This window comes from Mustela erminea, chromosome 5 (genome assembly GCF_009829155.1).
Source record: "Mustela erminea isolate mMusErm1 chromosome 5, mMusErm1.Pri, whole genome shotgun sequence".
NCBI classification, from domain to species: Eukaryota; Metazoa; Chordata; class Mammalia; order Carnivora; family Mustelidae; genus Mustela; species Mustela erminea.
In genome coordinates, this window is record NC_045618.1 from 107,634,261 (window position 1) to 107,647,733 (window position 13,473).

The window sequence follows — 13,473 nt, forward strand, 5'->3', positions numbered from 1 at the left end:
ATTATATCTACTTTCCTTTTTTATTTTAATTTTTATGGATCTCGTTTCATGAGGGCAGAGATGGTTTGTTTTCATATTTGTTGTAGCCTTTCCAAACACATTGTCTGTACTTGGAAATAACTAATCAAATACATTGAACGAATGACTTATCAATGGATAAAAGTATGTCATAAGAATAACTACAGGGTTTAGGATTTGTTTAAAGAAGTGATTAAGGCAAAAAAAAAAAAAGTGGTTAAGGCAAGATAATTTAGCTTTATACTCTTCTCTATCATGGCACAAAGGAAGGTGGAACAGTTGTAAAGCTCTGGACTAGGAATCAAGCATTCTTTTTAATTACCAAAGCATCCTTACAAGGTGGAATGCCGTAAAGATTTTCAGGAGATTGCATAGAAAACTTTTTTCAAAGACCTCACCTGCTTTCATTCCTCTTTCCTTTCCCATCCCTAACCTCTTCCTGGTATTTCAGAAATAACATGTTTCACATATATTCTCTGAAGCATGTAACCTGAAAAATCTTGTGATTTACAACATCAAATTCATGAATATGTATGTAACCTTATAAAGAAATTGGAGATGTTTGTTTAAAAAGTTTCTTTCATGATTGGGCTATGTTTATGTGGTAATGGACATTTTTAGAGCAAACAAATTCTATGTCATTTTCTTACCTGTGTGTCCAACAAAAACACACATTTATCCAATTATTTGACCCATACATTTTACACTAAGGCAATTCTTTTTCATAGCATTTGTCATATGAGTTATTTTCAAAGTGTTTTTGGGATTGCACATGAATGATTCACCTACATAATTCTCCTATTAAAATTATGACTGTGTTTATCTAAATTCAGAACTGTGGATTTGATTCCAGTTGACCAATTTAGAAATGTATGTAATGTGAATCTTCAAAACAATAATCTTACCTCATTCAGTGGATTAATCTATCTGCCTAAAGTGAAGGTGAGTCATTCACAGATTTTTTTTTCAAGGTTTTTAATGCAAGTTGTAATCTTCTTTACTTTGGATTAAAGTGTATTTTTATGTTATGAAAGAAGAGAAATATAAATCAAAATCAATGAGATTTAAATAGATTTTTTAAATTTTCCTAAAAAAATTTTTTTCACCAAGCAAGAAACAGTATTACTTTCCAAAATTATTTTTTGGATTGCTCAGTTTTATATGACAGTGTTGTAAGCAGTAACTCTTACTTTGCAGTTAGGTGGTGGGATGGAAGGTGTGCCTCTATAGTGAGGTGGGTATGGAATGAAATTGGAGGATAATGAGGTTCTCAAAACAGCCTTTTGCCTCCTGTCCCTCCTATCCTCTTTGGCTGAGCTATCTTCAAAGGCCTTTTAAACATAGGCAAATGGTGATCTCTCCAACTAAACAGTTATTTCATTCATATCAGGCTTGAAGAATTTAGGAAAATAGATTGAGACTGTTGAGCAGCTTTCTAGGGTCTCCATTATTTTGTTTGAAATTTTGTTATTTCCCAGCAAGTCAGATTATAAAAAACACATTCAAAGCCTAAGACCAAACCTTTTGGGATATAGAAATTTATGTCATTTTAACATTGATATATTCTTAAAGTATGTTGTATAGATCAAGTTTTATTTATACCATCTTAACAGTTTTTAGGATGTTGATAATCTCAAACCAAAAATATATATACAGCAGTTTTCATATTTAAATATCTGATGAATAAGGTGTTCTTTCTATAGGTCTTATGCCTCAATTATAATCATATTGAATCCATCGTGCCCAGAGTAAAACCTCAGACTCACTTGACCAACAGACAGCTACTCTACCAGAAAGTGCCTTCAAGTGGCTACGGACAACAAGGAACTTCAAAAATAAACAGGTTACTATTCTTTTTTTCACAATTACAAAAAAATTTGATTGGGAGTTTAAAAAGCAGTTAGTTGCATTAGCGATAGTGGTAGTATACATTTCCCTTTCATACTTATTTAATAGCTACATGCCAAAAATAAATGTCACAAATGAAAAGATACTCAAAATAGTCCTTTGTCATTGCTTTTCTCCTGCTTCCTCCATTTCATATGCATGTTGTAAAAAAAAAAAAAAAAAGAAAATGAGATCTTGTATGTTTAATTTTTTTTAATTAAGATGCAATTCACATATAGTAATCTCACCCTGTATGTGTATGATTCAGTGATTATTTTAGGATACACACAAAGTTATCCTATCCTAAAGTGTTTTCATCACCTCACTAAAGAACTCCTTACCCAGTAGCATGGACTTAGGTTTCTTTTAACATTTATTTTGTTTGTGTTCCTAAATTATTTATCTAGTTATTTAATGCCCCAGCACCAATGGAAAAGATACTTTATAAATAAAATGAGGACATACCTCCCACCTTCCAACACATTTTTGGTGGAACACAAAGAGATATACATTATCTCCAACACAGGATAGTTTTATTCCAGTTATCCCAGGGAAGAGTTGTGTTTTCATCCACCTTTCCCAAAGTATAATTTATGTATAATAAAATTCGCAATTTAAGTGTACAGTTTAATGAATTCTGACAAATGTATTCAGTCATATAACCATTACTACAATCAAGGTACAGACCATTCCCATCCCAAAAACCTACCTTACATCCCAAAAACCTACCTTACATCTAATGTAGTCCCCTCCCCCACACCCTGATCCCTAGAAACAACCACTGAGTTGGTTTCTATCACTGTCATTTTGTCCTGTTCTAGAATTTCTTATGATTGCAATCATATAGTAAGGAGTCTTTTGTGTCTGGCTTCTTTCATTCAGCATAATTTTTTTGAGATTCATCTATGTTGTTGCAAGTGTCAGTAATTCATTTCATTTTACTGCTGAGTAGTATACCATTATAGATTATGTGACAAATTATTTATCTACTTATTGTTGATGAGCATTTAGGTTGTTTCTAGTTTGAGGCTAGTTTGATTAAAGCTACTATATTTCATTTATACATATCCTTTACATTGGGACTATTAATATTTTGCAACCACTTTTACTGAAGTATAGTTTACATACCATATTTACTCATTTTAGATATATAATTTTCCCCAAATTTATAGCTGTACAACTATTACCACAATACACTTTTAGAACATTTTTGCCACACATCAAAAAGATCTGTCATGTCTATCTGTGGTCAGTTCCCTTTTCCAGCTCTAGCTCCCAAGAAACCACTAATACCCTTTCCACAGAGTTGTGTTTTCTATACATTTCCTATGAAGAGAATCATATAGTATGTGGTCTTTTGTATCTGACTTCTTACATTTGGCATAATGTTTCTGAGGTTCATCTATGTTACAGCATCTTTTAGTGATTCATTCCTTTCTATTGCTGAATATGTTAGGTACTCTGTTGGATGGATATGCCACATTCACATTTATCCCTTCACCAGCTGATGGACATTTGGATTGCTTCCACATTGGGGCTAGAATTGAAAATGCTTCTATAAACATTTGTGTAGACGTATTTGCAAGCACTTGTGTTTTCATTTCTGTCGGGTAGAAACCTAGGAGTGAAATTCTGGGTCATAAGGTATTTTCATGTTTAACTTTTAAAGAAACTACCAGACTGTTTTTCAAAGTGGTTGTACCATTCTACATTATTAGTAAGAGTTTATGAGGATTCTAATTTCTCCCCATCCTCATCAATACTTACTGTTTATATTTTTTATTACAACCATTCTAGTGGATTTGAAGTGGTATCTCATGATTTATAAGCATTTTCTCTCAATGACTTATCTTTTCATTTTCTTAAATGCTGTCATTTAAAAGGAATTTTAATTTTTATTAAGTTTAATTTATCAACTTTTTCTCTTACAGATTGTGACTTTGGTGTTCTACCTAACAACTCTTTGCCTAACCTAACGTCACAAAGATTTTCTCATGTTTTATTCAAAAAGTTTTATGTTCTTTCTCTTACATTTAGGCTTAAGATCCATTCTGAGTTAATTTCTGTGTATATTATGAGGTAAAATATCAGCTCTAAATTAATCTTTTTGCATGTGGCTATCTATTTGTCCCAGTATCCTATCCTTTTCCCTTGCTGAATTGCCTTGGTACCTTCACTGAAAATCAATTGATCACAAATGTAAAAGTTTATTCCTGGACTTTTAATTATATTCTATTGATCTGTCTACCCTTTTGCCAGTACCAGATTAGTTTGATTACTGCCACTTAAAAGTTTTAAAATCAGAGATTATAAACCCTCCCAACTTTTTTTCTTTTTAATGATTATTTTGAATATTCTAAGTTCTTTACATTTCCTTTATAAATAAGGAAATTTGGGGGTGTGGGGGGAATCCTGCTGGGCTTTTGATGGAGACTGCATCGAATCAATTGATCAATTTGGGGAGAATTGTTATTTTATTAATACTGAATCCTCCATTCCATTAACTTACATAATTGTTTCTCCGCTTACATAATCATTAATTTATCTCAGCAGTGTTTTATAGTTTTCTGTGTGTATATTTTACACTATTTTTGTTAATTTTTCTCAAGCATTTTGTTCTTTTTTATACTATTGAGTAGATTTCTTACTTTCATTCTCAGTTTATTGATGGTGTGGAGACATTCAGTTAATTTTTATATATTAATCTTGCTGAACTTATTTTTAGTGAAGTTTGTTTTTCGGTGAATTCCTTAGGATTTTTTAAAAAACAAAATAATGTTATCCAAAAATAAAGATCATTTTACTCATTCTTTTCCAACCTGGATGCTCTTTTTTTCTTTTTCTAGAATGATTGTGCTGGCACTTGCCTTTCATTTCAAACAACTCTTTCTGTACTTTGTTCTTTACCACATAAAAATGTTTTTAAAGACTAAAAAGTGATTATTATATATAAAGTATAAAAAAGATAACATTATAGTTAAATCCTGGTTTGCTAGTAAATTATTTTTTTTAAACTTCAACTTGTAGTAAGTAAATAATCAGAATTTTTATGATATAGCTCATTTGAAATTAAATTTATGGGCTTGAACTTATGTGTATATTTCAGAGATACAATGAGCAGTGAAAATTTGCCTCCAATAATGCACAGTTTAGAAGTGCTTCATTTGGGCTACAATGGAATTTGTAATTTAATTCAGCTACAGCTTAACAGACTAAGAAATTTAAAATTCCTCTTTCTACAGGGTGAGTAGCAACACTGTCAATATGTAAGTCTTTATTATTATTTTCTTGACAATTTTTTATTAATTATTTTTTTAAACATATAATGTATTATTTGCCCCAGCAGTACACGTCTGTGAATCATCAGGCTTACACATTTCACAGCACTCACCATATCACAAACCCTCCCCAATGTCCATAACTCCACCACCCTCTCCATGCCCCCTCCCCCAGCAATCCTCAGTTTGTTTTGTGAGAGTAAGTGTCTCTTATGGTTTGTCTCCCTCCTGATGCCATCTTGTTTCATTTTTTCCTTCCCTACCCACCAAACCCCCCGCCCTGCCTCTCAAATTCCTCATATCAGAGAGATCATATGATAATTGTCTTTCTCTGATTGTCTTTATTATTAAAAGTTGATTTGATAATACTATTTTAATAAGCAAGTATCAGCATTAACATTTATTTAAAAAGAAAATATTTTAGTAATAACAAATGGGTTATTTACATAAATGATGTAAATTCTTGGGTTATTTACATAAATAATATAAATGCAATATTCTAGGGCTACAGAATATTTTATTTTTAGCCCTAGAAAATGCAGTGGTCTGGGTTTATATATGGTATTATATCATAATTTACTTTACATTATGTTAATTTAAAAAGCCTATAGAAGATAGCAAGTCAGTAATTCACAAGCACTTATGAAACCCAGAATTGGGCTAAGTACTAAGAAATACACAGAAACCCTATATTTTTGTAATTACATATAGTTGAGGTCCTTGTTCTAAAGTAGTTTAAGATTTACTGTGAAGATAATACTGAAAGAAAGACAAATTAGTTCTGAGTAACTATTTGTTACTAACTTAAGTGCAATAGAAGTTTAGAGAAAAAAGAAATAGAAACACTAAAGGACTTTTTGAATGATTGATAAAATTTAGATTGAGGGTGAGCATGACCCCAAGAGTTCTGCAAGTAGTGGGGAGGAGAAGAGTCACAAGAGTATGACTGTGGTGTCTATTGGCCAACATTTTAAAAGGGACCAACCTGATAAAAATAGAGTATGCACATCTCTGAGAGAGTTACAGAGCCTCTACACATGATCAGTTGGATGTAGAATGCTCATTTTGCAATTGAAAATGGGTAGGAATTGTAAATCTTTAGAAAAATGGAAGGGGAAAAAACAATTTGGAACATTAGTCTAACAATAATTATTTAATGACATAGAAGAAAGGTGGGAAGACCCATCATTGAGACATATGGGGAGATATTTGTATAGTTTATCTGAGTATGATAACTTTTTTCTGAAAGACGGGCTTTTCTAGATCATATTTTTAAAAAATTTAATGCATCTTTTTGCCTATCAAATGTGCTGTGAGTTGCCTCAAAAACACAAGAGATTAAGCCTTAAAAGAACAAGAAATTAAGCACAACAATTGCAGATCTTTTAAAAGATATGTGACATACCAAAAAAAGCAGACAAGCTAGCCCTGGACAGTCTATTTAAATATAATAACAAAAAAGGGGTGTGTTCTCTTGCCGTGGCTAGCGTGGCAAATCAGAATGGAGCTGTCTCACACAGGGAATGAGGCAGTTGACTCTGACAATTATAACTATCATTTACTGAGTCATTTGGCAAGTATTTGTCTACAAGGATGATCTCATTCAACCTTCACAGCAACTCAACATGCTAAATAATTTTATACGCATTTTACAAAAAATGAAATTAAATCTCAGTAGCTTTAAATAATTTGCCTAAGTTTGCACCAGTGAATGGTATAGTGCAGAGTCAAACACAGCTCCGTGTGACTTCAAAGCACATGCATTTTCTATACAACAAATGACAGAAAGGGTCTGGGCTAGAGTGATGTAAGTGGGAAGGGTGAGTAAAAGGTGACTCCAAACTGCATTTAATTTTTTCCTCAAGGATTTTATTTACTTATTTGACAGTGGGAGAGAGAACGCACACACAAGCAGGGGTAGAGGGACAGCAGAGGGAGAGGGAGAAGCAGGCTCCCCAGTGAGTAGGGGGCCCAGTGTGGGGCTGGATCCCAGTACCCCGGGATCATGACCTAGCCAAGAAAGATGCTTAACCAATGGAGGCACCCAAATGATGAGAAGAATGAGACCTTTCAACGAAAAGAAGACCACCTACGGTAACTGTCTGAGGATCAGATTTGGAAATGTGGGAAGAGAAAAACTCAAAGTGAAAACAATGTAGAGGGAAGTGGTTGGATAGGCAGTAAAGGCAGCAGACAGAGGTTGCACACTCAAGGCGCTTGTCCCTAAAAAAGAAGGTAAGAAGTCAGAATGTAGCTAGGTTATGAACATATTTGGAGGTTTATAAATAAGTGACTTAGGTTAAAGACTAAACAGGAAGAAACAATTCTGAGATCTAAAGGGGCAAGAAGGAAAAAGCTGTAGGAAAGAAGACAAATGTAAGCAGTGATGAGGCCATGCCAGGGTCCAGGAGAGAGAGCTTATGAACCTACATTTCATCTACTGTGTTATATTAGCAAGAAGATGGGGAAAAGTGGGGGCTTTGGGGAATGGCTGAGTGAGGCTGGAGGGACAAGTTAGAATCTTAGGGATTAGGGGTCAAATTTATCTAGAATTTAACTCTTTAGTTAAGTAAGTAAGAGTTTTTCAAACAATGGTAAACACTTGTAGTTAAAGAAATGTAGGGGGTGGCTGGTTGGCTCAGTCAGTTAAGCATCTGCCTTGGGCCTAGGTCATGATCCCAGGGTCATGGGATCAAGCCCCATATGGGACTCCCTGCCCAGTGAGGAGCCTGCTTCTCCCTCTCCTGCTCCCCATGCTAGACTGCTCTCTCTTTCTCTGCCAAATAAACAAAATCTGAAAGGAAGGAAGGAAGGAAGGAAGGAAGAGGGGAAGGAAGAAAAAAAAGATGTAAGAGTCCCGAAATCACATTCAACATAGTTGTTTTGGAGTTTTCTTTCTTAAATATAATAAGTAATATAAATTTATAATAAATAAATAATAAGTTTAATGAACATTCTTAAATGAGTAGTGGCTGAAAATATGGTATGGCAGACAATATTCAGCACTTGAAACTATTATGTATGATTTTTATACGACTGGCTTTAAAATATTAAAAGTGATAGTTTAAGCACATAATTTCATGAAAGTAATATATTAACATAACTGAGACACTTTTCTCAGTCTGACTTGAAAAAACTCTTTTCATTTATAAGCACTGCACTGGTAAAGTTTGAAAGTCTGTGATTTATTTCTGTGAACAACTTTACTGAAGGTTGTGATGTTTAAACTTCTCCATAAGGATAGAACAAAATAAGTTAAATTTACTACAGTTTACCAATTCTGAGATATCTGCTGCTTATTTTTTTTAAACATACCTGAAATCTGGCTATGTATTAATTGATAGCATGTCATAGTTTACCTAACCAATTGTTTTTCTTTCTTAGAATACATAGAATACTGACATAGCTTAACAATTGTTGTAGTCTTAAATTCGATGAAATATGTTACATTTCAAGGAAACGAATTTCAAGATCACAGGATCGCACATTCCGTCATATATTAGTTTGCTAGGGCTGCCCTAACAAAGTGCCACCAGTTGGATGGCTCAAACAACATATGTATTTCCTCATAGTTCTAGAGACTAGAAGGCCAAGATCAAGATGTCAGCAGGGTTGGTTCTGAGGCCCTCTCTTTTTGGTTTATTAGATGGCCTCTGTGTCTTCAGATGATCTTCCCTCTACATGTTACCTGTGTCCTAATATCTTCTTATAAGGACACCAGTCATACTGGATTAGAGCTCACCCCCAAAGACCTCAGTTAACCATAGCTACCTCTTTAAAGACCCTGTCCCCAAATACAGCCACATTCTGAGGTACTAGGGGTTAAGACTTCAACATATGAATTGGGGAGAGGGGAGCAATCACAATTCAGCCCATAACAAACAAGAAGGATGAATAGTCAATGAAATACAGTATGGTATAGTAGAAGCAACACTAAGCTTAAAATGTAAAGGTCTAGGTTAGGCCTGGTGTTGCCACTTTTATATCTTTGTGCAAGTAACTTAAATTAACTCAGTTTTCTGATTATTAAAAATGATAACATTTTCCCTGTCCTATCTTGAGACTCTAGTAGAAAACACATATAAAAGAATTTTGCCAACTCAAGGGTCCTCTTCTTATTATCATTATCATTAATACTTACAAAGCTATTGATTGCTACAGTAGAGAGAAATCATAGGTTATAAAGGATTGAGATTTCAAAGAATGTAATGAATGCTTAATTCATTTTTAATTTTTTAATGTGATTGTGCAAAAATATGTTGAGAAATAAATAATAGCACAATTAAGGTATATTCTTCCAACTTAAAACACAATTCATTTATATTAATAAATATTTAAAGGTACCTATTTAAATACCTATTAAAATAATCAATATACTTAAGTATATCTTCTGCAGCACTTTTATACATCTACTTTTGTCAGTATCAACAATTTTAGCCCTCCATTACTGAACTGATAGATTGGATCAATTACATACATTGTATACATTACATCTTGGTCTTTCAAACATAAAAGAGAAATTTCACCAAATATTATTTGATGATGAGGGTACTTTCCTATAAATACATTTTTATTTCTCCTTGAAAATATGTTCTTTTTAATATTTTACTATTTAAAAATCATTTTATAAAAAATATTTCAGTAAGATAGGTAACCTTTTATTCAGAAGGTTTGGGCTCACCTGACCTATCATGACTTATGTTTCTCCAGGGAATGAAATCAGTCAAATTGAAGGGCTTGACAATTTAGCAGTCCTTCAGGAATTGGTAGTGGACCATAACCGCATCAGAGCATTTAATGATAGTGCCTTTGCCAAACCAAGCTCTCTGTTGGCACTTCACCTGGAGGAAAATAGACTACGAGAGCTGAGCAAATTACAACCTTTGGTAAAACTAGAGAAACTCTTCCTAGGATATAATAAAATCCAGGTAACATTATTTTGTTTGTTATGAGATTTACAAGACTTAACTCCTCTGAACATAAAGGTTCCAAACACACCAATGAAAACTTTGCTAGCACGTTAACTTATTTATATGCCATGTGAATACTCTGTGAAGCAGGAGCATATAAATAGTCTGTGATGCAAAGATGTCCACTGTGTTCTAGACTTTTTAAACCAACCAACCCACATGCATCCACCTGCTAAAAAAAAGTTAGCACTAAATGTTCTAAGCTCTTCTCAGCAGTCTTCTCTAAGAGATCTCTTGTTCTGGACTGCTCTCAGCCCAAGATATTTCTTTTTTTTTTTTTAATTTTTAAATTTTTTAAAATTTCTTTTCAGTGTACCAGAACTCATTGTTTATGCCCAAGATATTTCTGTATCTCATTCCCAGATTTCCTCTGGCTCTTTTTTTTTTTTTTTTTAAGGTTTTTTTTTTTTTTTAAGATTTTATTTATTTATTTGACAGAGATCACAAGCAGGCAGAGAGGTAGGCAGAGAGAGAGGAGGAAGCAGGCTCCCTGCTGAGCAGAGAGTCCGATGCAAGGCTCAATCCCAGGACCCTGAGACCATGACCTGAGCCGAAAGCACAGGTTTAACCCACCTTGCCACCCAGGTGCCCCTCCTCTGGCTCTTTAAACTTGGCATTTGTACTTGGTCTGCCTGACATTTGAATCGGTTCTTTTTTTTTTTTTTAATATTTTATTTATTTATTTGACAGAGAGTGAGAGATCACAAGTAGGCATAGAGGCAGGTAGAGAGAGAGGGGGAAGCAGGCTCCCTACCAAACAGAGAGCTCAATGCAGGGCTCAATCCCAGGACCCTGAGATCATGACCTGAGCTGAAGGCAGAGACTTAACCCACTGAACTACCCAGGCCCCTTGAATCCGTTCTTGATAATGGACCTTGACTTGGCTTTAATATTCCAACTCTACCCACTCAGGGCTTCCCTTACTTTAGTTTTACCTGCTCAGAATTCACCCTATTTCCTTTAGGCACTGTCCTAACTGGGCCTGCCCAAACTCTCTCCTGACATAGTCTACAGATAAGAGGACTGAAGGTATATATAACCTTACACAGCCCTAACACTTCTCTCAGTGTTTTGATGATGATCTGTTAGCCCTCCTCTTACCAATTTCACTACTCCTCACCACACCTCTAAGACAATCTCAAAGACAAAATGAAATGTGGACTTCCACCCAAGAGCAGGAACCAATTATATCTTGTCCACATTTGTATCATAATCTAACTATGCAATCAGTATTGATTATATAACTATGTAATCAAAATTGATTATGCAATCAGTATTTGTGGCTCTACTTGCTAGAGTTCAGGAAGCCCCTTCTGGAGTGATATAAAAGCCCGTTCAAGGCTAGAAGGACATCATGAGGACTGTCCTACACAGCAACTAGGAAATAGACATACAGAGAAAAATAGCATACAACTAATTTATCAAGATTCAAACAACTTTCATCTGAGAAAAGCCTTCCAAACTGGCAATGATTCTTACAAAGCTTTATCCAGAGATCTAAACTGGGAAAATTGTAATCCTATGGAAAATCTTTCCAGTGATAGTAACGAAGCTGACACAAAAGACTGTCATATCAGATTGAACATGCATAGGAGATCTTACTCAGTATCAAGTTTTACTAGAATTTCAAGGATACACAGGGTCTGGGACATTCCTGTGGCTTCTCAGGTCCTTTCTTTCTACATACTCTCTAGCTTAGATTAAAATATAAGATCTCCAAGTGAGATTTTGTGTGATTGATTTCATAGAACAAGGAAGTGCTTCACTTATGAAATGCCTCCCATTTTATACTTGAGCTTATATGATATTTTATAGGGAGCCATGCCTGATAATTCTGTAGTTGTAGGTTTATTTACTAGAAGCACTCCTTAACCAGGGAGATCCTGCTAAAAGTAATTCATATATTAAGAACCTTTTTCCTAGTGAGTATCATTGGTCTATTTGACAGCACAGCTATTTGCCATCATAATTACAAAGAGATTAGACCAGGTAACTTGCTCTTCCCAATTGTCCTTGCCCAACCTTCCTACCCTTCTAATCCACTAAAGGAAGAGAAGGAATGACAGATTCACTGTTGTAACAACTTACTCCCCAGTAACTTAAGCAGGATAATGCCTAGTTGAGGTTATTTTTTATAAAAATTTAATACAGTTAATAGACAACCTATATGATAAATTCTGGGAAATTATACATACATCATGGAATGAAGGGGTATTGATTATTTAATGATCACCCTCCATGGTTTATTTTTATCCTTGAAATAGTATTTTTCCTTGAATTTAGATTGACCATTATACCATCAAACTTATTCTAACAATATTATAGTACCTTAATATAACCATACATTTAATTGGAAAACATTAACTGAGAGGAGTAAGAAGTTGAATTGGAGATTCTGTTTAATTTTACTGAAAATAATATGTTCTTCAAAATTCTTAACACTCTATTCAGATTTTCTTTTTGGAAGAGATTTTTTTCTCTTGATTCATACCAATTTGGGTAGGCTGACACCAGCATTACTTTCCACAAATGGGCAATCAGATTATAACACTTGGGTCGATAAAGACCTCTAGAATAGGAGGGGAAAGGCACAGAAAAATTAGGAAGACAATACTTCAAATGAAGATATATGCAGCCCTGCATTAACCTATTTTAAAATCTTTCATAAATGCATATCCTTGATAACAGATTCCAGTGTGAAGATTTTCACTTAGCCATCATGACCCATAATGTAGATTTGGGAAAACTGTTGCCTATAGTCCTGCCTTTGCAGATAGAATCCCAGAAACACAACTGAAAGGTGAGTTATTTAATTCAACTTTACAGTCCTATTTGATTCCTGTGTCTAAATGATTCCCCTATCTGGCATCAAACAACTGTGTCTACTTTCAAACAGCTTAGTAATCACCTGAGGCTGGAAAGGACTCCAGGAAATACTCCACTGCAATTTCTTGCCCTAAATGAAAGGCCCCAATCTAAGCCTAACTATTACCATGATTGCCATAAGTGCTTATCCTGAAAATGGACTCGAAAGATAACAACTATTTGTGTGTTGGTTAATGTTTAATGGCTTGCTCTCCAGGGAAAAAAAAAAAAGTCCTAATAAATAGCATTTGCCAATTTCCATGGTATAATTTCTTCCACCATAGCCAATTTCAAGTTAAAACACCATCTCACAAAATTCCCGAAAATTTGCCATATTTAGCCAGTACAGAGTAAGTCCAACACTACACTGTGAAAAAAAAATCTTATATTAAAAATGGGAAGTCATCAGCCCTCTTCCCCAATTATAAACATACTCATTTTTTGATGTCTCTTTA

General features: G+C 34.3%; 1 protein-coding gene and 1 long non-coding RNA gene across 5 annotated transcripts in view; one reads left to right on the plus strand and one right to left on the minus strand.

Annotated features, from left to right (window-relative positions):
• The window catches only part of LRRC9 (leucine rich repeat containing 9), a 109,414-nt gene that overhangs the window by 78,813 nt on the left and 17,128 nt on the right, over positions 1–13,473 (plus strand). For 2 of the 4 annotated variants that reach the window (XM_032344367.1, XM_032344366.1), the window contains exons 24-27: positions 852–960; positions 1,722–1,861; positions 5,012–5,148; positions 9,894–10,111. In XM_032344367.1, the coding sequence (XP_032200258.1) occupies positions 852–960; positions 1,722–1,861; positions 5,012–5,148; positions 9,894–10,111 (604 nt within the window). Of the gene's footprint in view, positions 1–851; positions 961–1,721; positions 1,862–5,011; positions 5,149–9,893; positions 10,112–12,841; positions 12,949–13,473 lie in introns of those variants that run through there. The other 2 variants (XM_032344368.1, XR_004286014.1) reach the window with 2 other exon arrangements.
• Positions 1–13,473, minus strand: part of LOC116591465 — a 56,994-nt gene that overhangs the window by 1,517 nt on the left and 42,004 nt on the right. The gene's annotated exons all lie outside the window — the stretch shown is intronic.